Source organism: Lepidochelys olivacea (genome assembly GCF_965140295.1).
Source record: "Lepidochelys olivacea isolate rLepOli2 genome assembly, chromosome: 8".
NCBI lineage: Eukaryota > Metazoa > Chordata > Testudines > Cheloniidae > Lepidochelys > Lepidochelys olivacea.
The window spans coordinates 24564834-24590599 of NC_140418.1; the positions used below are offsets into that span (position 1 = coordinate 24564834).

At 42.0% G+C, this 25766-nt stretch overlaps 1 protein-coding gene across 1 annotated transcript in view; it reads left to right on the top strand.

Moving 5' to 3' along the window:
- Window positions 1-19537: 19537 nt before the first annotated feature.
- GABRA6 (gamma-aminobutyric acid type A receptor subunit alpha6) overlaps window positions 19538-25766 on the top strand; it is a 30166-nt gene continuing 23937 nt past the window's right edge. The window contains exons 1-7 of the mRNA XM_084637680.1: window positions 19538-19647; window positions 19864-19982; window positions 20496-20563; window positions 22014-22234; window positions 22322-22404; window positions 23593-23736; window positions 24182-24334. Of these exons, the coding sequence (XP_084493806.1) occupies window positions 19610-19647; window positions 19864-19982; window positions 20496-20563; window positions 22014-22234; window positions 22322-22404; window positions 23593-23736; window positions 24182-24334 (826 nt within the window). The 5' untranslated portion in view covers window positions 19538-19609. The remainder of the gene's footprint in view (window positions 19648-19863; window positions 19983-20495; window positions 20564-22013; window positions 22235-22321; window positions 22405-23592; window positions 23737-24181; window positions 24335-25766) is intronic.

The following is a 25766-nucleotide window of genomic DNA, read 5'->3' on the forward strand; positions in this document are numbered from 1 at the left end:
ATAAAGGTCCCTTGATCTAACAAATCACTTCAGTATAACTTAAGTCAATGGGACTCTCATGCACTTAAAGTTATGCCCATGATGAAGTGCTTGGCTGAAGAACATTTAATTAAAATTACATTAATGGGAAAGACTGGGCACTGAAAAACAACAACAATTGGAATTCACAACTGGGCACCTGTTGCTCTACAAACAGAAAAACCACATTAACAAAATTTGACTTGTGGCATCCAAGTTCATACTTGTAGAATCAAAAAGAGGTAAGTTGAATAGAAATGCAATGGAAGAATCCTCACTACATCCTCACATTGATGCCAATACTAGCAAGACAGAGCAGAAACTACAATCAATGAAAAAAATTGATATATCTTATGACTGTGCATGAAAAATGAAGGAAATGTGCTATAGTGTATATGGCAGAAAGCTGAAGGAGGTACTTTGTTAAAGAGCTGGATGAGGAAAGTGAACACAAAATTACACATGAAAACTTCACGACTAATTAAATAATTCAGAGTTTTCAGTCACAGTTCACACAGCCATTTTCATGGGCTTGTCTGTGTTGAATGGAATAAATGTGGGAATTGGAGAACGGACAGTAAAACTCAGGCTAAGCTATGCACAAGGAACAAAAGGCAAAAACTCATCAATAAGAAGAGAGCTAGAGTGGAAAAGGTATTCTCGCAGAAGAAGGATCAAAACTATTTGATGGAGATTTAAATCTGATTCAAAGTTTTGAGAAAAAAAACAGGAATCAGAACCTAATACAAATTCCACACGCTATGAAGCCGTAGCCACATAATGGAGTCATTCAGAGTACAGCATACTACTACATTTCCGGGCACGCGTCACCTGGTAACCCCATCTGATTTTTTTTCTTTTTTTCTTTTTAAATAGCTCTTCATCTTTAATATACACAAGGATGGAAATCTGTCTGGTGTTTCTCACTGTTGGAAGCCAGAAACTCCATGATGCACAGTTTAGGATCTTGTAACAAGGTGAGGGTTAGGTCCTGGAATAGATTCTAAAGGAAACAAAGCTTCACCACCATCAAGCCTGGATATAATGGAAAGGAGAGACTGTTTAGGATAGGAAAAGAGTCCTATGAGCAGCCACGCATGTGGAGAAGGCCTAGACTGGGGTTTATATAATGTGTAGTTTGCTGGAGCCATGTAAGGACTGAACTAGATTAAAGGGCCCATTTATGATTTTTTCTAAAACAGTATTAAGAGGCTGCTCAGAAGACCCCAGGCAAATGGAACTGTAGATGTGCATTTGGAGTAAGGAGGCATGTTCCAACTATTGATACACACACTCTCCTTGACACAGGAATGCACATACTCTATGTACGGGGGAACCCAACCACTGATTTAGACTTTCCAATTTTCCAAGGTCCAGACACGGATCAGTTAGCTACCCAATAGTTTCATATTATGCATTATGAGCCTAAAATCTAGAACTCCCTCCCTCAAGTCATATACTTCATTTGATCTTTTGCATAAACCTGCCATAGAGATCAGTAGCCCAGAGGCTGTCACGTAGCCCCCAAAATGTTAGAGGAGCTCGACACATGATCAAAATGTTACTTCTTAATTTAATTTATCCAAATAGCGGGTCTGTTTTTGTAGATGCATTTTACTGCTCTTACTATCAAGTACTTTTTGATAGCCACATAATTAGGTAGCTTATGAATGATTATTGTAGCTAATGATGAGAAGGCATCAGATCAAGTGTTTGTGTATGGGGGCGGCGTGTATGTATGGATCAGGTTCTGATACCCTTACTTTGAGTACGTATATACTCTGCAAGAGTTCTGTTGATTTCAACAGGGCGTTACTGAAGGTGAATAGGTGTGGCAGATCTGCCTATCAATTAAAACTATATTTTTGCCTCCAGAATATATTTTTAAATCAACAACCACAACAACAAACATTTAGCAATTACTTTGAAGGAAACAAATTTCTGTGTTTTCCTCTCTGAGTTCTTGCCAGTTCTCCCTTGTAGTTATGCCTATAAATATTTAGAAAGCAGTTGTAACAATAAAAGTTTCAGTATTTTATAACCAGTGACAAATTACTGAATCCAATAAATGTTTTTGTCCACTGTAAAACATTGGTATGAAGTAGAGTGTACAAAAGCATAGATGTATTTCACAGAAAATGGCAATTTGGACTAAATTACCAGCAATTCTGAATGTATTTCTATTAATATGGCAAATGATCCTAAGATTTCATCAGAGTGGTCTAACAGTTTTATACAGCTGATAAATTATTTCCAATATTAACAGTTGTTTCCTTGTGAAATAGGGTATACAAGATATCCTTTAAATTAAATATAATGTAGCAAATGTTTAAACATTATTTAAAATAGTCTTTTATTATTTTGCTTCCATTGTAGTCAATGGAAGATGCTTGCATACCATTAGGGGAGAAGATAATCTTTGATGTAAAACTATATAACCAAGTTACCTTTGTAATGAATATTTGATTGGGAGGTGACATTTTTAAATTGTATTAATTATGGATTTTCCTTTTTTCTTATATCTTTCCCTTGGTTTCTCTTAAATCCTCTTGATATTTAATATATAATATGCTTATTTTTTTTTACTATACTAGATCAGAATATAATGAACACATATGGGGCTAGAAATGTCTTAAAATGTATTTTATAAATATGTTGCATTTATTAATATTTCACCCTCTGAACTCATGAGTATTTCCTTACAGATTTAGTTAATACCTCTCCTCTGTTTCAGTGCTTCTTTCCTTTTCATTTTATGACATTATCTTTCTTCAAGCAATCTCTGGTAACCTCAGATCATCTTAATTCTTTGCAGATTTAGGTAATAATATATTCTAAAACTCCCAAGGATGTGAATGAAACAATTTTATTGAAGGTTCTAACATTAAATTACTCTAAGAAATCAGTGATAAATTCTACTGCACGTAAGATTAGTCCTATGGAGTTCTAGGTGCATTCTAGGTGCATTCAGATACAGCTTCCATATGTGTTGAGGATTAACTTCATGATGGCCCTTAAACTTCTCCTATTATGGCTTCTCCTAGAATACTCATACTTACATTTGACCCATGACTAATAGAAGCTCTGCTTTTGGTCTGTGTTCAAACATTGTGAGGATGGGGGCAGGAGTGGATAGCTGCACCACCCCTAGATCTTGCAGGGCCCTGTGTTAAATAAGATGTACAACAATTCCGGCACTTCCACAATCTGCATTCCACAGAGAAGGGCGGTAGGGTTTGGCAGCTGGATAGGTCAGGTGTTGTTCTGAAGATCGGGTAGGGTTTAAGCATGAGGAGATCAGAGTGCATGCTATTAGTGGGAGGCTGGAGAGGATGAGCTTCCGTCATTGATCTTTGAAGGTGTGGGGAAGTGGTTGAAAGAGGTCTTGACAAAAGACTCCCTCATTTCTTCCCCTCCCTCCAAAAATCAAAGACCCTTGGGCAATTCAACATTAGGTACAGACCTAGTGTCAGCCCTGTGGGTTAAAGATATTGTTGGATCTTGTCATAAATATAAAGGGAAGGGTAAACCCCTTTGAAATCCCTCCTGGCCAGGGGAAAGCTCCTCTCACCTGTAAAGGGTTAAGAAGCTAAAGGTAACCTCGCTGGCACCTGACCAAAATGACCAATGAGGAGACAAGATACTTTCAAAAGCTGGGAGGAGGGAGAGAAACAAAGGGTCTGTGTCTGTCTGTAGTCGTCTTGGCCGGGGACAGAACAGGAATGGAGTCTTAGAACTTTTAGTAAGTAATCTAGCTAGGTATGTGTTAGATTATGATTTCTTTAAATGGCTGAGAAAAGAATTGTGCTGAATAGAATAACTATTTCTGTCTGTGTATCTTTTTTGTAACTTAAGGTTTTGCCTAGAGGGGTTCTCTATGTTTTTGAATCTAATTACCCTGTAAGATATCTACCATCCTGATTTTACAGGGGGGATTTCTTTATTTCTATTTACTTCTATTTTTTATTAAAAGTCTTCTTGTAAAACACTGAATGCTTTTTCATTGTTCTCAGATCCAAGGGTTTGGGTCTGTGGTCACCTATGCAAATTGGTGAGGCTTTTTACCAAACCTTGTCCAGGAAGTGGGGTGCAAGGTTTTGGGAAGTATTTTGGGGGGAAGGACGTGTCCAAACAGCTCTTCCCCAGTAACCAGTATTAGTTTGGTGGTGGTAGCGGCCAGTCCAAGGATAACGGGGGTAATATTTTGTACCTTGGGGAAGTTTTGACCTAAGCTGGTAAAGATAAGCTTAGGAGGTTTTTCATGCAGGTCCCCACATCTGTACCCTAGAGTTCAGAGTGGGGGAGGAACCTTGACATGGTGGCACAGTGGTGGGATTAACCTGAAATCATTTTGAGATCCAGTTGAGATTTTTTGAACTAGAAATACAGATTTTAAAAAGGAATTTTTAGGAAGTCCAGAAAGCAGCTTTGAAACTGAAAGCAGCTTGGTTTCTCTCTGCTTTGTGGCCAAGCAGAGACAAAAGGGGATTATCTTGTGAATTGCAGGTTTTCTTTGCCTGGAGGCAGGGTACTTAACTCCTGCAGGGAAATTCACAGTCTTCCAACCCAGAGGTTTTTTTTTTCTTTTCTTCCTAAAAGTAAGTAGGGGGTGTGTGCTCTACCCATTTGCCTGGAGACAAAAGTGGCAGGGTTTTTTTAGGATTTTGATTTTTTTTTTGTTTTACAAGGAGCACAGGTTTGAAAAGATTTTTTTTTTTTCTTTGGGCTGGGTAAGCAGGTTTCCAAGTAGTTGGAGGTTTTTTGCTTTAATTTGGGCCCAGAGCAGAGACAAGGGAATTGTCTTTTTCTGTAGGCTGACAATCACTATCAGAGAATAGGTATTCTATTCCAGCACAGCAAAATTTTACAGCCAAGTTTTGTTTGTTTATTTCTAAACCTCGGGTGTAAAGTTAGTTAAAAACAGAGAGGTTAGAATGGCCAAATCCTCGGCTCGACTACAGCTGGAATTAGCCAAATTTCAGGCTGAGGAAAAACAAAGGGAACATGAAAGACAGATAGAACTCATGCGGCTGGAGAAGGAGGTACAGGAGGCTGCCCACAAGAGGGAAATGGAGGCAAGGAAGCATGTGGAGGAGATGGAGAGGATAAAGGCCCAGCAGAATATACCAACAAACCCTAGCAATCCTTCTCCAGGTGCCACTTCCCATCCCAGAAAGTTCCCCACCTACAAGGCAGGTGATGATACTGAGGCCTTCTTAGAAAACTTCGAAAGGGCCTGCCTTGGGTACAACATCTCTACTGACCAATACATGGTAGAGCTGAGGCCGCAGCTCAGTGGACCCTTAGCTGAGGTGGCAGCTGAAATGCCTAAAGAACATATGAACAAGTATGAACTGTTTAAATCCAAGGCGAGAGTCAGAATGGGGATAACACCCGAGCAGTCTCGTCGGAGGTTCCGAGCCCTAAGGTGGAAACCAGACATGTCATTTACCCGACATGCCTACCACATTGTGAAACATTGGGATGCCTGGATATCAGGAGCAAGTGTTGAATCTCCAGTAAATTTGCCCTTCCTAATGCAAATGGAACAATTCTTAGAGGGTGTTCCTGAGGAAATAGAAAGATACATCCTAGATGGGAAACCCAAAACTGTAATCGAGGCAGGAGAGATTGGAGCCAGATGGGTGGAGGTGGCAGAGAAGAAGAAAACTGGTCGCAGTTGGAGCGGAGACCAGAAGGGACCACCCCAGACCACACCCTATTACCGGGGGCCGCCCAAAGCCCCACCTACCTCCCAAAGAACCCTCCAGACCCCTTATCGTCCCACCACCCCGTTCTCCAGCAACCCACCTCGCCCCGGTGACCCGTCAGCTGGACGATGTTTTAAATGTAACGAGCTGGGGCATGTAAAGGCCAACTGCCCCAAGAACCCCAACAGATTACAGTTCATTGCACCGGAATCACACCAGAGGTCCACAGGCCCAGATACCTCCCAGATACCCTTGGAGCGGAGGGAAACTGTGAGTGTGGGCGGGAAGAAGGTCACCGTGTGGAGGGACACCGGAGCACAAGTGTCAGCTATCCATGCTTCCTTAGTGGACCCCAATTTAATCAACCCAGAGATCCAAGTGACGATTCAACCCTTCAAGTCCAACTCTTTCAATTTGCCTACAGCCAAGTTGCCTGTCCAGTACAAGGGCTGGTCAGGAATGTGGACTTTTGCAGTCTATGATGATTATCCCATCCCCATGCTGTTGGGGGAAGACTTGGCCAATCATGTGAAGCAGGCCAAGAGGGTGGGAATGGTCACCCGCAGCCAGGCTAAACAAGCCGTGAGGCCTAGCTCTGTTCCGGAAACTTCTATCAGGACCCAGTCAGAGGTGATGGACCTGGACCCCAGGCCAATGTCTGCAACAGCAGTAGTGGATCCAGTCCCAGAGACCCAGACGGAACCAGTCCCAGAACCGGAACCAGCCGAACAACCAACACCAGACCCCGTGTCAGCACTGAATCCAGTACTTGCAACCTCAACACCAGAGGGCCCCACCGAACCTGAACTGGCAGCAGCCGATAACCCTACACAAGAGGCGCAGCCGGAGCCTGAATCCCAACATAGTGCACCAGCGGAGAGCGGTTCACAGTCAACAGAAACAGCTCCATCCCCTATATCACTTCCAGAGGGACCAAGCCTAGGTCCACAATCCCATGAGGAACTGATGTCTCCAGCATCAAGGGAACAGTTCCAGACCGAACAGGAAGCAGATGAAAGCCTCCAGAGAGCTTGGACGGCGGCACGGAGCAACCCACCGCCTCTCAGCTCTTCTAATCGATCCAGGTTTGTTGTATAAAGAGGACTTTTATACAAGGAAACTCTTTCTGGTGGACACCAGGAAGACTGGCATCCTCAGAGACAGTTGGTAGTTCCAACTAAATACCGGGCCAAGCTCTTGAGCTTCGCCCATGATCACCCTAGTGGCCATGCTGGGGTGAACAGGACCAAAGACCGTTTGGGGGGATCATTCCACTGGGAGGGAATGGGCAAGGATGTTTCTACCTATGTCCAGTCTTATGAGGTGTGCCAAAGAGTGGGAAAACCCCAAGACCAGGTCAAAGCTCCTCTCCAGCCACTCCCCATCATTGAAGTTCCATTTCAGCGAGTAGCTGTGGATATTCTGGGTCCTTTTCCGAAAAAGACACCCAGAGGAAAGCAGTACATACTGACTTTCATGGATTTTGCCACCCGATGGCCGGAAGCAGTAGCTCTAAGCAACACCAGGGCTAAAAGTGTGTGTCAGGCACTAGCAGACATTTTTGCCAGGGTAGGTTGGCCCTCCGACATCCTCACAGATGCAGGGACTAATTTCCTGGCAGGAACTATGAAAAACCTTTGGGAAGCTCATGGGGTAAATCACTTGGTTGCCACTCCTTACCACCATCAAACAAATGGCATGGTGGAGAAGTTTAATGGAACTTTGGGGGCCATGATACGTAAATTCGTAAATGAGCACTCCAATGATTGGGACCTAGTATTGCAGCAGTTGCTCTTTGCCTACAGAGCTGTACCACATCCCAGTTTAGGGTTTTCCCCATTTGAACTTGTATATGGCCGTGAGGTTAAGAGGCCATTGCAGTTGGTGAAGCAGCAATGGGAGGGATTTACACCTTCTCCAGGAACTAACATTCTGGACTTTGCAACCAACCTACAAAACACCTGCCGAACCTCTTTAGCCCTTGCTAGAGAAAACTTACAGGATGCTCAAAAAGAGCAAAAAGCCTGGTATGATAAACATGCCAGAGAGCGTTCCTTCAAAGTAGGAGACCAGGTCATGGTCTTAAAGGCGCTCCAGGCCCATAAAATGGAAGCATCGTGGGAAGGGCCATTCGTGGTCCAGGAGCGCCTGGGAGCTGTTAATTATCTCATAGCATTCCCCACCTCCAACCGAAAGCCTAAGGTGTATCATATTAATTCTCTAAAGCCCTTTTATTCCAGAGAATTAAAGGTTTGTCAGTTTACAGCCCAGGGAGGAGACGACGCTGAGTGGCCTGAAGGTGTCTATTACGAAGGGAAATGTGCTGGTGGTGTGGAAGAGGTGAACCTCTCCATGACCCTTGGGCGTATGCAGCGACAGCAGATCCAGGAGCTGTGCACTAGCTACGCGCCAACGTTCTCAGCCACCCCAGGACTGACTGAACGGGCATACCACTCCATTGACACAGGTAATGCTCACCCAATTAGGGTCCACCCTTACCGGGTGTCTCCTCAAGCTAAAACTGCTATAGAACGGGAGATCCAGGATATGTTACAGATGGGTGTAATCCGCCCCTCTGAAAGTGCATGGGCATCTCCAGTGGTTCTAGTTCCCAAACCAGATGGGGAAATACGTTTTTGCGTGGACTACCGTAAGCTAAATGCTGTAACTCGCCCAGACAACTATCCCATGCCACGCACAGATGAACTATTAGAGAAACTGGGAAGGGCCCAGTTCATCTCTACCTTGGACTTAACCAAGGGGTACTGGCAGGTACCGCTAGATGAATCTGCCAAGGAAAGGTCAGCCTTCATCACACATCTCGGGCTGTATGAATTTAATGTACTCCCTTTCGGGCTGCGAAATGCACCCGCCACTTTCCAAAGACTTGTAGATGGTCTCCTAGCGGGATTAGGAGAATATGCAGTCGCCTACCTTGACGATGTGGCCATATTTTCGGATTCCTGGGCAGACCACCTGGAACATCTACAAAAAGTCCTTGAGCGCATAAGGGAGGCAGGACTAACTGTTAAGGCTAAGAAGTGTCAAATAGGCCTAAACAGAGTGACTTACCTTGGACACCAGGTGGGTCAAGGAACTATCAGCCCCCTACAGGCCAAAGTGGATGCTATCCAAAAGTGGCCTGTCCCAAAGTCAAAGAAACAGGTTCAATCCTTCTTAGGCTTGGCCGGTTATTACAGACGATTTGTACCGCACTACAGCCAAATCGCTGCCCCACTGACAGACCTAACCAAAAAGAAACAGCCAAATGCTGTTCAGTGGACCGGAAAGTGTCAGAAGGCCTTTAACAAGCTTAAAGCGACACTCATGTCTGACCCTGTACTAAGGGCCCCAGACTTTGACAAACCGTTCCTAGTAACCACAGATGCATCCGAGCGTGGTGTGGGAGCAGTTTTAATGCAGAAAGGACCTGATCAAGAATTCCACCCTGTAGTGTTTCTCAGCAAAAAACTGTCTGAGAGGGAAAGCAACTGGTCAGTCACTGAAAAAGAATGTTATGCCATTGTCTACGCTCTGGAAAAGCTACGCCCATATGTTTGGGGACGGCGTTTCCACCTGCAAACCGACCATGCTGCACTAAAGTGGCTTCACACCGTCAAAGAAACTAACAAAAAACTTCTTCGGTGGAGTTTAGCTCTCCAAGATTTTGATTTCGACATCCAACACATCTCAGGAGCTTCTAACAAAGTGGCTGATGCACTCTCCCGTGAAAGTTTCCCAGAATCAACTGGTTAAAATCGTCCTTGAGATGTGGAAAATATTGTTAGTCTTTATGTACTTGGTAGTATATTTAGAGATGCATGTGTCTTATTAACTCTGTTTTCCTAGAGCTCCAGGAAGAAATCCCAGCCAGTGTTTCACCCTAGCTGAGATTTGGGGGGCGTGTCATAAATATAAAGGGAAGGGTAAACCCCTTTGAAATCCCTCCTGGCCAGGGGAAAGCTCCTCTCACCTGTAAAGGGTTAAGAAGCTAAAGGTAACCTCGCTGGCACCTGACCAAAATGACCAATGAGGAGACAAGATACTTTCAAAAGCTGGGAGGAGGGAGAGAAACAAAGGGTCTGGGTCTGTCTGTAGTCGTCTTGGCCGGGGACAGAACAGGAATGGAGTCTTAGAACTTTTAGTAAGTAATCTAGCTAGGTATGTGTTAGATTATGATTTCTTTAAATGGCTGAGAAAAGAATTGTGCTGAATAGAATAACTATTTCTGTCTGCGTATCTTTTTTGTAACTTAAGGTTTTGCCTAGAGGGGTTCTCTATGTTTTTGAATCTAATTACCCCGTAAGATATCTACCATCCTGATTTTACAGGGGGGATTTCTTTATTTCTATTTACTTCTATTTTTTTATTAAAAGTCTTCTTGTAAAACACTGAATGCTTTTTCATTGTTCTCAGATCCAAGGGTTTGGGTCTGTGGTCACCTATGCAAATTGGTGAGGCTTTTTACCAAACCTTGTCCAGGAAGTGGGGTGCAAGGTTTTGGGAAGTATTTTGGGGGGAAGGACGCGTCCAAACAGCTCTTCCCCAGTAACCAGTATTAGTTTGGTGGTGGTAGCGGCCAGTCCAAGGATAACGGGGGTAATATTTTGTACCTTGGGGAAGTTTTGACCTAAGCTGGTAAAGATAAGCTTAGGAGGTTTTTCATGCAGGTCCCCACATCTGTACCCTAGAGTTCAGAGTGGGGGAGGAACCTTGACAGATCTAATGAAGCATTCCTGTTAAAACTGTGTCAATGTCTCCTTTTGGAATCCTCGCACACTTTGTTTGAAAAGCTCACTCTGAATAGCCTTCACTTGCATGAGTCCGTTAGAATTTTTTGCAATATTATGAGCACTACTCAATTATGTTACTCATATATAAAATAGAAAAATATAAAGCAGATATGTTGTGTATGTTTGAATGTGATTTCCACTTAAAGGGAGCATAAAGTGTAAATGTATTACAATGTTGAAATGTTTCACCATTCCTAAATCAAACCACCATCTTCATGTTTTGTAGTCAGATCACTCGTGCATTTTGAATTTTATAGTACAGTATGTTGGAATAAAATTTATGTGTAAACATTTATAATTCATTCAATCCATACATTTAATTTTTGAAATACAGTACAAGCAAACATTGCCTCAATGCATCTTCACTGATTTATTAGGGAAACAAATATTAAATAAAAGCATAAATATTATATAATCCTTAATAGAAAATAAGATAATCCTCTTTTTTAAAATTAACTTTGTCTGAAGAAGATTGGTTATTCAGGAAAATATGTAGGCAATGAAATTGCAAACACTTCAGAAATGTTTTATGTAGCTGAAGATCAGAATAAATGCTTAGTATTAGCAGTTGGATTTAAAAGTGTGTCACTCCTGAGGAACTGTTTTTGATGGATTAAAGTTACATTGCTTCCCATCTTTCATAAACCTGAAAAAACTTGCGGAGCTTGTCCCTTCAGACTAGACAAATTGAGTCCAATGATGTGACAAATTAATAGTAATAATTAAATAATTACTTTTGTATATTCAGGGTGTTCTGTTTTCAAAGCATTTGTTTTTGTTTGCCTTAGAGCAGTTTGGCACTAATTCAGTGGATCTCCATTATGAACTATAAATTCAATATTATATATTAGTGCAAAATTAAGGTTGTGCAAATAAAACAAGAAGTTAGAAGATTCAAAAGTTGGTGTCCCTGCAACAACATTAATTTGGTCTCATTGCACATGCTGTGTAGCTTATGGTATATGTATTTATTTAAAAATAAATAGAAATGTAAGAAGACAACAAGAAAAAACAGGAATAAGAAGTACCGCATTGTATTTCATCTGCTAGATCAGACTCTGGCATAGGGCTCCCAGGGTACAATGTCCACCAGAAAGAAGGTCCAAAATAGTGTAAGTGACCCTCCACCCTTACTTCTGAGTGATGCTGACTGGGAGACAACATAGCTAGACCACCTGGAGGATGTGCTACATACTCCTCTAGAGTCTGGAACACCAATGGAAACTTTTCTCTGAGTCAGGGAGCAGCAACCTTTGGCAAGCTGCCCAGGAAGCAGCGGCCAGCACATCCCTTGGCCCATGCCGCTTCCTGCAGCCCCCATTGGCCTGGAACGGTGAACCGCAGCCAGTGGAAGCTGCGATCGGCTGAACCTGTGGACACTGCAGGTTAACAAACCGTCCTGGCCAGCCAGCGGATTTCCCTGACAGGCCGCGTGCCAAAGGTTGCTGATCCCTGCTCTAAGTTGTGCTCCGTGGACGGCAGTTAATATCACTGAAGCTCAGCCTCCACCCACCCATGTAGGGCATAAATCAAGTCCCAGAACATATGAGTTAAAATTGTTGTTGTACTTGTAACTTATGAATTTACTGACTTTTTTCAAATTGTAATTGTTACAGGAATATGTAAACCAAGGATAAACAAGCAAGAGAGTGGATGTGGAACCCACTTACCAGCCAGTTTGAACTGGACCCAACAGCTGACTAGGGACCTACTTGGAGACTGGGGAAGCCACAGAGCATCTGGAGGACATACTCCGAAGTCAACAATTTAACATTTCTCTGACACCGTATATCTCAGTGCATTCTGTTGTGCAAAGACAAAGAGTCCAGGAAATTCAATGGTTGCACATTGAAATAAACAATATTTTGGGGGAAAACTTAAGAAGCTGGAGCCAGAAGACTCCAGGTTCAAATGCAGCATGTAGACTTTGCACAGCTGTAGTCTTAATACACTGTAATAAATATGCACACTTCCCAAGTGGCACACAGTTATGCAGACACTCTGATACTAAAGTGAAGAGCAAGACACAAGGGCTGATGCTTCAGGACAGTCCATGTTTTTGGGATGCATTCATGTAAGATAAATCTGTCATGACATGTTTGAAAATCTCCTCAATGACTTCAGAGCCAATATCCCATTTTCAAAAGCACCTATGTCACTTAGGAGTCTAAGTCCAATGGGATTTGTCGGCAATGGTGGTGAAATACCCCAGACTTGTCATCGTGGGGGATTTCAGTACTCATATTGACAATGCTGTAGATGCAGAAACCCAAAACCTCATCGCCTCACTTGTGTCCCTTGGACTTTCAGAGTCATCTTTGGCCCAATACGCACAGCCTGATCTTCAGCCTAGATATCAAGATATAGGATATTACAACCCAGCCACTGTCTTAGACAAACCATTACCTCAGAGACCTTCCAATGCTCAGGCAACAAGAAAGATCCTGATCCTGATCTGATCACAAAGACTCATGGATTCCAATAAGTTTGAAAGCCTGCTAAAGTACAACAGTATCCCATCCACAGGACAAGGAGTTGAGGACCTGGTGAATCATTACCATTATACTCTGGCCTCGGACATTGACACGTTGTCCCCCAAACTGCCCCTTCCTCCTCACTGATCACACAGATCTCTCCTTGGTTTTCTGACACCCTATACTGGATGAAGAGAGAGAGTTGGAAACTCAAGCATCGATGGTGGAAAACAGAGGTTGATTCAGACAAGATGAAACATAATGGATTCCTCAAAGCCTATGCTGAAGCTATTACAGGCCAGGAGAACCTTCCCTATCAACCTCCACCAACGTGCCAAATCCCACCCAAGAAGCTAACTGGTGGGTAAATTGCTCCAGCAATCCTGAGTGCCTACCACCTGCATCATCCTACTTCACTGAAATATCATGTACATTCAGGAACTCTTCTGGACACCCTAAAAGAGTCCCAACTCAAGACTTGTGAATCTGACCTATACACTTCCTGGCTTGTGAAAGAGTCATGAACAATTGAAACTACTCCTGACCAAAATAGCCAATGCCTCATTCAGAGAAGGAATCTTCCCTTCCTCCTTCAAACACTGAAGAAACTCTCTCCTAGATATTTCACTCCTAGCCAGCTATTGCCCAGTGTCAAACCTGTCATTCCTGAGCAAGCACATAAAGAACCAACCACAAGGGCCAACTACAAGCTCATCTAACTGAAACCAACATCTGAGACTCAACACAATCTGGATGCAGGACAGAATAGGGGTCTGCTTTAGTGGCACTGATGGATGATTTTGTCCTGTCATTGGATAGAGGACAGACTTGCATTTTTTTACCCTCTTGGACCTTTCTGCAGCTTTATACCAATGTCTCACCTGAGAGAAGTGGCAGGAGTCCAGGGTAATGCACTAAAATGATTTGAGTCCTTCCTGGGACACACACACACACACACACACACACATACACACACACAAAGAATAGTGATGGAAATTGCACCTCCACCACTAGACCCCTGCAACTGTGAGGTTCCACAAGGATTAATTTTCTCTCTGGTCATTTTCAACATGTACATGCAACCACTAGATGAATTGGTCAGATGACAGGGACTCAAGTGCCAATAATATGCAGGTGACACACATCACTACTTATCCTTCACCACATACAGCCATACCACTACCAGCCCAGTGCTTGGATAAGATCAGCTCATGGATGAAGAAAAGCTGGCTGAAGCTGAACCTGAGCAAAAGAGAGGTGATGCTGGCGGGCAGACGAAAGTATTTTGAGGAGTTTGCAGTGACAGTGTAGTCTCCTTTGAGTGAAGGTTCACATCCACAGTCAGTCAATTCAGTCCGTAGTCTAGAAGTACTCTTGGATTCCTCACTGATGTTCAGTTCTCACATTGAGTAATGCTATCTACCATCTCTGGTTGGCTAGGAGACTCTGTCCCATCCTGGCGGATGAAGACCTCCTCTGATGCAATGGAACTCTCAATAATAAGAGTAAAACTCATTTGTGAGGGAGCCAGAACCTTCTCCGGGTTGGTCCAAGACAAAACACTCCACTCCATGTGATTCTTTCTCTGGTGAGAGGATGTGTATTCATGGTGTTTAATGCACTCATGGAAAGCACTCAGATACTGTGGAGTTGAACATGATATAAACATGTATATAGAATACAGGCTTAGGCTCCTAAGTCATTTAGACACTTTTGAAACACACTCTCTGCCTTTCTGTGTAATTAATCTATCTGGAAGCATTCACTTGTATACTTTAAAAAATTGCTGTGTGCATGGTCCAAACAGTCTTACTTTTACCTAATTAAAACCATTTTTTACTTGAACCAGCAAAACATTACTCCTGTAGAAGACTAATTAGATGTCAAATTTCCACTTTCAAATGTCTATTTTATTTAGATCAATGTCTAAAATAATGTGCTTTAGAATTAATAATTGTTTCCTCTTTTTAAAAAAAAAATCTATTTCACCTTCTTCCAATTCTAAGAAGGCTGAAAGGGTTTCCCTCATAATTTTGGAAAAAAACCAAGTGTAGAAAATTTGATCTGAAGAGGTGAATTCATTACCTTTTCAACTACTGGAAATGGCCCACCTTGATTATCACTACAAAAGGTCCTCCCCCCCCCACTCTCCTGCTGGTATAGCTCACCTTTCCTGATCACTCTCGTTACAGTGTGTATAACACCCATTGTTTCATGTTCTCTGTGTATATAAAATCTCCCCACTGTATTTTCCACTGCATGCATCCGATGAAGTGAGCTGTAGCTCACAAAAGCTTATGCTCAAATAAATTTGTTAGTCTCTAAGGTGCCACAAGTCCTCCTTTTCTTTCAGTCAGACTAGTCACCTAGATGAATTTCCATTTCATGGCTCTGGTTCCAAAAGCTTCTCTCAGGAAGTTAGGAACTTGTCTGCACATGTCCAGTTGTCTCTTGCACCTCCTTTAGGCAGACAAGAAACTCATTCACTTTCAGGAGTATTGTTGCTCTAGTGATTCAGATGCATTATTTTTACCACAGTTTTAATGATGTTCCATAAGGTGATAATGTTGACAGCTGGAGAGTGAAACTGCCTCCACACTTACAGCGTTGCTATCCAAAGCTCCAGCTGTTGCCAGTTTCCCAGCTGGTCAGTTCATTTTTTTTACCAGATTTCCAAACTTTTGGTCTATTAAGGGCTAGATCGACAAAAAGGACCTATTCTCTAAGTTGCAATGCCTAACTTTAGGCACCCTGTTGCCTAGTGGACAGCACAGCAGATGCCCAGGCTCCCTACAGAGTGCATGGGAGAGTTATGCAACTAAGAATAGGATCCACAAAAGCCAACAAGTTGAGCAAAGAGCTGCCTGACCTAACCAACAGGAGAGGAGAAGGGTGAGGCCTCAGGCCCACTCCTCAGAGGGATTTAGGCACTTAAGTCCAAGTCAGAAGGAAGTGCCTATCTCTGCTTGGTATTCACAGCCAGGAACTCTTTGCTAGAGTTTGGCACATAAGCCTTTTCTTGTAAAAATGGAGGAGGTGGTGCCACTGGCTCCCTTAATTAAATAGTCATTAGGCCAAAGAAGGCCCCAGAGAATAATGCTGTATCCTCTTGGTTAGAACACTTACTTGGGGTGTGGGAAACCCCTGTTCATGTCCCTGCTCCAATGACTATTTATACAAAGTGGAACAGAGTCAACAGACAAGACTGAGAAACATCCACCCCAGAATACCCCACAGCCCCAGGGCACTTTCTGAGAAATGGGAGATGTGAGTTCAAACCCCAGCGCTACATCAGGTAAGCAATCCCAGCTCTCCCACATCCTGGGTGAGTGCCCCCACCCAGTGCTTAATTTGTAATGAAAGAGGTGCCAGGGCTCAAGCAGCTTTTTTACTTTTATAACTGACATGGCAAGCCCAGAGGTGCTGGGGATATGAACTGGCAAGCCTAGAGGTGCCAGGGCTCAACCCTGGCAAGCCCTGCCCTAAACACTGAGCTAAAGATTATAACAGCATTTCCTCCTCTAGCATGCCAGTCAAAACAAGGAAATGCTCCTCCAGGCAGCACTACTAAAGTAGGGCCTCATCTTGCAACTACTACTCACATGAGAAGACCTTACTCACACAAATAAACTATCAAAGTCAATGGGATGGCTCATATGATTAAGGATAGTCCATGTGAGGAGGAGTTTCAAATTTGGGCTAAAATCACTGTGTAATTTGAATTCTCTCTCTGTCAAATACTGAGATGTTTTTGACTGTCTACTCTGTCTCCATCCATAGCCTTCTCTTTGCCTTTACCTATCCTGGCCTGAAATAGAGAGACATGTGAAATTATGCCCAGTGAAATTTATCTCATAAGATTTTAATTAATTTAGTTTGCTCACATGTTGCATACAAATATTTCTGACCAAATAAGTGATCTAATAATTTTTCTATATGATGGACATACCTAAAACCAATTTTCCAAAAGTATGCACCAATTTGGGGTGTCTCAGTGTTGTGGGGACCAACATGGGGATGCCTTAGGCCTGATTTTCAAAAGTTAGCATCTGCAGCCCCCACCAAATTCCATCAGTCACGGGTGCTCAGGACTTCTGAAAACTCAGGCCCTAGGCATATGAAACTGATGCACCCAAAGTCAGCAGCCACACTGGAAGACATTGGTCTAACTGTGTTAATGAATTAAATATACTGAGGTAGTATACGATCTGTAGCAGTGATGGTCTCTTAAGGGGACCAAATGGAGTTTGGCTCCCGCAGAAAAATGGAGAGTTAATCGAGAAACCTGCTGGCAGCTCCTGCCATATGGACACAGCAGGATTGGATCAAGAAGCCAGACTACTAATCATGTCCAATTTCTGGAGAAAGCATTCTCCCCTTCATCTGACTCATGTCCTGACCCACGCTGAGTGGCCTTGTCCTTCCACTTTGTGCATTAAAAGCCTTGTTTTGAACTGGACTGAAGAGAACTCTATATTGCAGTACTTGATTTGGTTAATAAGAAAATGTGTGCTCTATTTAAGCAATAAGAACAAGGTGCAGGCATTTCTGGGGATTACTGAGTGACTGGGAGGAGCCAATGGCACTGCAGCACTGAACTATTAATCCCCAGGAAGTGCCTTGTCTTGAAGTAGCTGTTCTTATAAACTAAAAAAAGAAAGAGCCAAAATTGGGTTTATCTATTTTTTATGTGAGATATAGTTTCAGTTGATATGTACAAGGCCTTTCTGGAGAATTAATGCCCTCTCCTATAGCCATCATCTCAAGGTTCAATTCGTTTTATGATTTCTGTTTGAACACTCAGGGTGTGAGCAATCTGCGGAGGTGCTCTTGCTTTTATTTTGGAGCAACTGCTTTCTTTCCTTCTGCAGCCGGTGAAAAGATACTATTCCAGGAAGTGGTCCTGATGTAAGTCAGGGGATATAAGTAGCCCTGCAGTGACTATAACAAAGTCTCACAGCAGAGCCAAAAAAAATTGTTAAGACAGAGGTGTTTACATATTTAATACTAATGGAAGCATGTTTGCTAAAAATGGGTATTAGTGGTGTTTAAAGGCTAAATGCAGTTTTAATGTTCTGACTAAAGCTGTAGCGAACACACCAGCGAAATCAAGTGTATTAGAGAAATAGGGGGACCTTTCAAAGTGGTGGGCCTGGAATCCTGGTTAGCGATCCTGAGAGGGAATAAAACCCCATGGCATAGTCGCTTTGATTTTCTGATTTCTCTGTTCCATACAGTGAATCTCTTTAATACTTAATATACTTACTGTGATGTTTATAGGTTAGATAGACCCATTCTCACAAAATTTCATGCAAAAAGGTCTCTGAATGATAATAGATCATTAATTTTGTTAGCAATTATATAGTTTAGAGCATTTTTACCCTTTTTGGTTGACCCCAAAACTTCAAGGGGGGGACACACCTAATAAACAAATCAACTGGTGGACTACATATAATTAAAGAAAGATCTCTGCTGTGACATGAACATTCACCTCCACCAGCCTCATAGACTCACACTGCATTGGGTCTCTCAATGGGAACTTAAATATATTTGCTTACAGCCTCAGTGAAGGAAATGTATTTTAAACAACAAAATGTTACAAAGAATTAGTCTGCTTTGATCCAGTGACTTGTTTTCCCGCCTATTACTATTAGGAGACAACACATCTAGTTGTTTTATTTATAACAGGGCTAAATGCATGCATGCTAGCCATATCATTTAGTGGCTTTAGAAGAAGTAATAATATCACTGAAAGATAGGCCTGATCTTACTTTCCTTTAGAACTGGCTGTATTAACACAGTTATTGAAGAATGGGACCCTTAATGATCCAATCAGCAATACCTATCATTACAACATTAGCAATAAACCCTAGTATTTAAAATGGGATAGCACCAATCCTAGCAGAAGTAGCATGTTTCATAATGCTCTGGTTTAAAGTCTGTGTATAAATAGTTCCATGCAACCCCCCCAATAAAGACCAGTATTAAAAAAGAAAACCAGCTTTGAAGGGTGAACATATACATATTAATGGGGGATTCAAGAAACCTTATGATAGGTTGAAAGGCCTTGTCACAGTTAAATCTGTTGGGAAAGGTCAGAAAACAGCCTACTGGAAAATAGTAGATTTTTTTTTTTAAGTTCTAATGATGCAGAAGCTGCATAATAATCTCTCTGTGAACCACAAAAATAATAAAAGCTGAGGCCATTTCTAACATAATCTCTATCAGCAAGATGCCAGCGCTTTTCCAGATTTCCTAACGGGTCCCTGCTAATTCCATGCCAAAACTAGCAGTGGATTTCTTCCTTTTAATCTCCCCTAATGCCTTATTCGATTATTGTCACTGCTCTCCGACCGTGCACCGTCCCTTCAAACTCTAATTCCCCAACTGAAACAGCCAGACGAGGCTGAACCGCGGTGTGGAAATCAAACCGCGCTCACACACACGCACAAAAGGGTGCGGAAGCAGAAGAGGGAGAAAACAACCAAGTCCAGCCGCACAACTGCACTTTTAGCTCATAAACCGCAGGGAGAGGGGGAAAGATGGGCTCTGGAACTTGCTCCAGTTGACTAGGCGGCAGGCTATCTGGGAGTCCTGGCCGCAGTGCTGAAGCATGGCTTGGCTGTTCTCTTGGATATGCATCGCTATCTGGTGAGTAAGCTCTTCAGCAATGCTAAAGACAATCAAAGACTAAGCAGCCCAACTCCCCTGCCCGGGGTCGAGTCAGTGGGGGAAAGAGGGTGGGTGGCGGGGTGTACGTTTCCTGGTGTTTCCCTGACGGCCCTGGCTAAAGAAAAGCAACCGTTGACTTTGCGCAGAAGGGGAAGGAGTGGCTGGATGATGGCATTGTTGGTGTGTTAATTGCAGTATAGACAAGGCGCTGGGGAGCCAGACTGATGAAGGGAAACTGTACTCTGAAAACATCACCCGAATTCTGGATAAGTTGTTGGATGGATATGACAACAGGCTCCGACCTGGATTTGGAGGTAGAGGAAACCCAGTATCTTTAACTGTAGCTCTCCCCTCCTCTTGTGTCCTATCTGTTGTTGCAAAGTAAATCGTTCTTAGAGATAGGGAAACAGGGCCATGCCCTGGATTCCTACCCTCTTCTCCTATGGAGAGTCACACCAGTGGAAGGTGTCCTCCCAGCCCGCGCCCCCCTTCCATATAGATGTGTCTCAAGTTTGCACCTGAATTACCCCTTCATAATGGAGCTGTTGACAGGAGAAACAATTGCTTTTGATTTACACAAAACCTTAGACATCCAGAAGCAGGAGGTCAACGTGAACAGCGGTCCCCGCGTGCACACCGTTTGGTTTGCAATGCACTCGGGAACAACTCTCTCAACTGCAGCTTTGCGGTGCCCCGGGGGGCCACGCTCCTGCCCGAGGCAAGTTGCTGTGTAGGTATGCGGGCTGTTGAGTGCAGTCCTGGCGGTAGCATACATCTCTGTACCTCGGCCCCTGGCAGTGCTCAGAGCTTGTTTGAATGTCCGCTAGGTGCTGTTACAGAAGTCAAAACGGATATCTATGTGACCAGCTTCGGCCCCGTGTCAGACGTGGAGATGGTAAGACTCATTCTACATTATATACCCCCGGGCCCCAGGAACGGTTCCCTTTTTGGCATTCTCGCCACACAAACCGTGGGATCTTTCCAGCACGGGAGCTTCGCTTGTCCCTGGCCCTGGTCTTGTTTTTCAGGATTCATTACGGTGGCATCTGAGTGGACTGTCATTAGAGCAGATTACTAGGTTTAATCTTCTTGACAATCTCTGTCTCTGAGGGACCGAGCAGAGAGCATTTTACTGTTGGGTTGCATATAGCTAGTTCCACAATCGTGTCAACCTAACGGGCCGTGCAATTTCGGCAGCATGTGCAAGGAAAATTTGAGAGGAATGTGTTGCAAGTAAGTTTGTTTCCCAAGCTAAAGCGACCAGAGCAATTGTTGATTTGCTGAGCGTTGAATGAAAGGAAGGATTGGTTAAAGATGCATAAGCACCGTTAAGAAGATTGTAGGCATATGTGCCACAATGCATATCTTTACAGCAGGGCTGCGTGTTAGGAAACAGTAAAATAAAGACATGAGTAATTCAGGAAGACTGATGAGCTCAATCTTTTCCTTTTCTCAGTAGAGCAGTGGAAGCTATAAGGCGTGGCACCCGAATACAGGTAGCTGCAGACCCCCATAAAAGTTATTCGTTTACACCAACGTGCATAGAAACCAATAGCAAGAGTTTAAACCATCGAAACTAAACCATTTTCCATGCTCCCCAAATAATCATGAAGCATATTTTCATTCTAGAAATGGTGTTCGCTCTCCAGCTATGAGTCACAGTGGCTGTATGTTGTCTAACTTGGGTGGTTACTGTTAGGTGTCTATATTTGGGCTTCTGAGTAACTTATTTAGGTGCTTAAATATGGATTTAGGAGACTAACTTTAGACACACCTACTTGAAAAGTTTGGACATGAACATTAGAAAAAAGTTTTTGCAAACATTAATTTGCAGTAGTACTATGAAGTAACTTGACAAGCTGTGTAATCACACTATAATGAATATGTATAAGATTTTTGTAGCAAATATGCAAAATAATTTGCATAAGAGATATTTAGGGTGTCTTTTTTGTTCACTGTCACTAAGTACTGAGAGTTTATTTTAGCAGTTATAAAGCATATAAAATGAGACATTTGTATCTCCTTATAATTGCAGTTGTTTGAATTATATATATAAATAAATTATATACATAAATGTTTTGTGAGAGCAAAATGAACTTTCTTTGTATTCATATCAAATTATCTGTTCAGTGATTAATTTGCAGCTCTTTATTAAAATAGTAAGAAAATAGGATATTTTTTCTCATAGACTGGCTTTTTTTTTTTTTTAGCAACTACTTGATAATAGGATTAACACGATTAAGCAGCGGTGAATGAAATGTGGTTACCATGTGTGTTGTCTTCCACTGAGTTATAGTAGGTCAGTACTGTTGGCCACGACCTATGATTGATTTGTTTTCCTGTAGGAATACACAATGGATGTTTTCTTTCGGCAGACATGGACTGATGAGAGGTTGAAGTTTAGTGGGCCAACTGAAATTCTTAGATTGAACAATTTAATGGTCAGTAAGATCTGGACACCAGATACCTTTTTTAGAAATGGAAAAAAGTCGATTGCTCATAATATGACAACTCCTAACAAACTTTTCAGAATTATGCAGAATGGAACTATTCTTTATACGATGAGGTAAGATGCTACTGTGCTGTTTCCCGTTCAACTTGTTTTCTTCAGCTAATGAAGGAACTGAGTACAATTTATTTTAATGTATTTTAGACTGACCATTAATGCTGATTGTCCCATGCGGCTGGTAAACTTCCCTATGGATGGGCATGCTTGTCCATTGAAGTTTGGGAGCTGTAAGTTTTGTAAAAGTTTTGGACTTTTTAATATATATCCATATTTGAACAACAGGATGTAGGGCCCGTTAGTGACTTTAAGAACTTGAAAATGGGGTCTTAGGGCAGTCCTTAATGGGAGATAACTAACTATAGGCCCATATTCCACAACAGAATCTGCTCATGCATACCACTAGGACCAGGGCTTTGCATAGTCAGAGGAATCCAGGCTAGTGGATCTCATTGCAAGCTCATGGCTATCAATTGAATTGTTTTTTGTTATTCTGACACAGCCAAGTCTATACTGGTACCTTTTAAACAAATCTATTGTTTTAGCAGTGAAGAAAGATTATCATTACATGCCCTCACTAATTAAAGAAACTGGTATATTTTGAATGAAGAAATATGCTGAAATGACCACTTACAATCAACAGACTTTCTGCCCTCAGCTGGAGGGAACCACCCCTCCACTGTGGGCAATAGCAGAGTAAGTGAGATAACTCTCAGGGCCCTGACAGTCTCAGAGAACCACATGTGGCAGATACACATCAAGAGGGGGCTTATGCAGGGAAAGGGGGAACCATCATCCCAGGGAGCCATAGTGATTGCTTATGTTTATTAATAAGGCCCTTTAATGGTAGGTAGATGGGTGGTGGTTGTAGTCTATATAGAAAAGGGGGAAAACAAATACAAAGGCCACGGGTACAGAGTCACCTTTTATTTATTGAGGGAAACAAGACAAATATTAAGGGAGCACAACGCATTATGAGTTGATAGGGAATTTTAAAATTAGAATAAAAAAGAACCTTAACATAATTCAAAACCCTCAAGCTGAGGCATGTTCTTAGGCTATGTTATGGGTTCTCAACCGGGGCATGACTACCGTCTACCCTTCTTATGCTGCTAAATGGGAGAAAAGGGTCCTGTGTAGATGCTAGCTACATGGGAGCCAGGGTGGAAGAGGAAGGTTGAGAAGGAAAAGTTATTTACCCTCATCCTTCCTCTCCCCCGTCCTATTTGTTATGCTCAGGAGCTGAATCTTAATTAGAATTGAATTTTAATTAGATTAGAAAGAGCTTGTAATGGTAGGGACCAAGTCTCCTTGTTTGGACAACACCTACCATAGTGGGGCCATCGTATTTATTTTGGCCATTAGGCACTACTGTAATATAATTAATACTATTGATTCTTTCCTCCATGATACCCCAGACGCCTATCCAAAAAGTGAAATCATTTACACATGGAAAAAAGGACCTCTATATTCAGTAGAAGTACCACAAGAATCTTCCAGTCTCCTCCAGTATGATCTTATAGGACAAACAGTGTCTAGTGAAACAATTAAATCTAACACAGGTAAGACATAGCCTCATGTAGAATTGACACATTATAAAAGACTCATTGGAAACCAACTAAATTGCTCTCGTTTTTATCTCTTAACTGTTTACTCTTCTCCCCCTAACTAAAATTGCTGAAAAGTTTCGTTTGTTTCCTGCAAAAGACTGATTTTCAACATATTGCTCATGGGTGGGCAAAGTTTAATGCAACTTCCAGGAACGCTGCTTTTTCAGTAGCAGAATAACATATCAAAGTAATAACTGATTCACCTTTTCCCTTTATCTCAGTTGATTCACTTTAGCTTCTATTGATCGGCTAAACTTTACCGTATAGTAGGAGGCCCATTATTCGCCACTGCTTTCCTCAAAACACAGCATATTAATTTAAGACATTCCAAGGTTTACTCCAGTAACATTCTTTCATATATTGCCAAAATAATGCTGACATACTTGTCTCCTAACAGGTGAATACGTAATAATGACAGTTTATTTCCACTTGCAAAGGAAGATGGGCTACTTCATGATACAGATTTATACTCCCTGCATTATGACAGTCATTCTTTCTCAGGTGTCTTTCTGGATTAATAAGGAGTCTGTTCCAGCTAGAACAGTTTTTGGTATGCTGTGTTAAAGTCTCTGCAACAGCTCATGTCATCATTCCATTTATTCATCGCCTTTCATTGCTTGTTTGTTGCAGGTGAATATTCACTTCAGCTGCTCTATTTTCATCTGCAAAGGAAAATAGGCTACTATCTCATTCAGATATATATTCCATGCACCATGACTGTAGTCCTGTCTCAAGTTGTGTTTTGGATCAACAAAGAATCTGTTCCAGCAAGAACTGTGGCTGGTATTAATGTTTTTACCATGAAATTAATTCGTTGTATTGAATCCACAGTATTGAACAGCTACTGTAGTGTGATGGAAATTTGTTTTTAAGTAGAGAAAGAAAAAGCTAATGGATCCCAGGGAACAAAAATAAATAATTATATTGAAACCAAATCAATAATGTTAAAAAAATCCTACTGGGAACATAATTCTGTTCTCATAAAATTTACATCGTCAGTTTTGACTATTTCTGCTGTGTAATGTCCATAGACATTCTAGGCATATGTGCACGGAGAATTTCAGAGTTAAGATCCACCATTCAGATTTGAGAAAAGACGTTTTCCCTTGATTTGTGTTCTGTTAAAGCCAATACTTAGATTCAAAGAAAGGTTTACCTATAAAATTAATGAAAAGTAAATGTATAGTGTTAAATTGGAGAAGTCTATGAAAAGTTATGTTAAAAGAGTGACAAAATGCAAACAGAAACCCCATCACAAGCTCTCTTCTCTGCCTGTCTCTCATGACACTGGGCCTCCCTCTCTCCAATGACTTGGGTTAATGGGTGGACTATCAAGTTGTATATTTTGGATTCTCATGTCTCATTTATATATATTGGCTTTTGTAACTCAGACTCTTCTGTTTACTTCATTCTTAATTTTGGACCTGTACTATGCCCATCAACATCAAAGACAAAACTTCTACCAACCAAATGGTTGAGAAGGACTGGAGTATACTTAGAGCTGGACAAAAAATTCTCATCAAAAATATTTACAGCGAAAAATGGAGAAAAATTGTAAATTTTAATGCGTTTTTCCCCAGATCATTTTTCAACCAGCTCTAGGTATATTATTGTAAGTTCCTTGGAGCCCAGTCCTGTAGTCTTTGTATAGACCAAACTCCTGTATTTGCCTTTTATACTAAGACTGCAGGATCTAGGGTCATATTTTCAAAAATTTTGGTTGCCCAACTTCAGGGGAGAGGAGGATTGTTTTTTATGGTTCTCACTTAACTGCAATGGAACTATTAATATACGTACAGCTACTTATGTGCATGTTAGAGCCAATGGACACCTTGGGCCCAATTTTTAGAAGGGCCAAGCGCACACAACTTTCATTGACTTGAAATAGAGTTGTGCGTGCTTGTTCATTCTTACAACCCTAACTGCAGTTGGGCACCCTAAAACACAAAAACGTGAAACCCAAAATTAGAGGCCACTTTTGA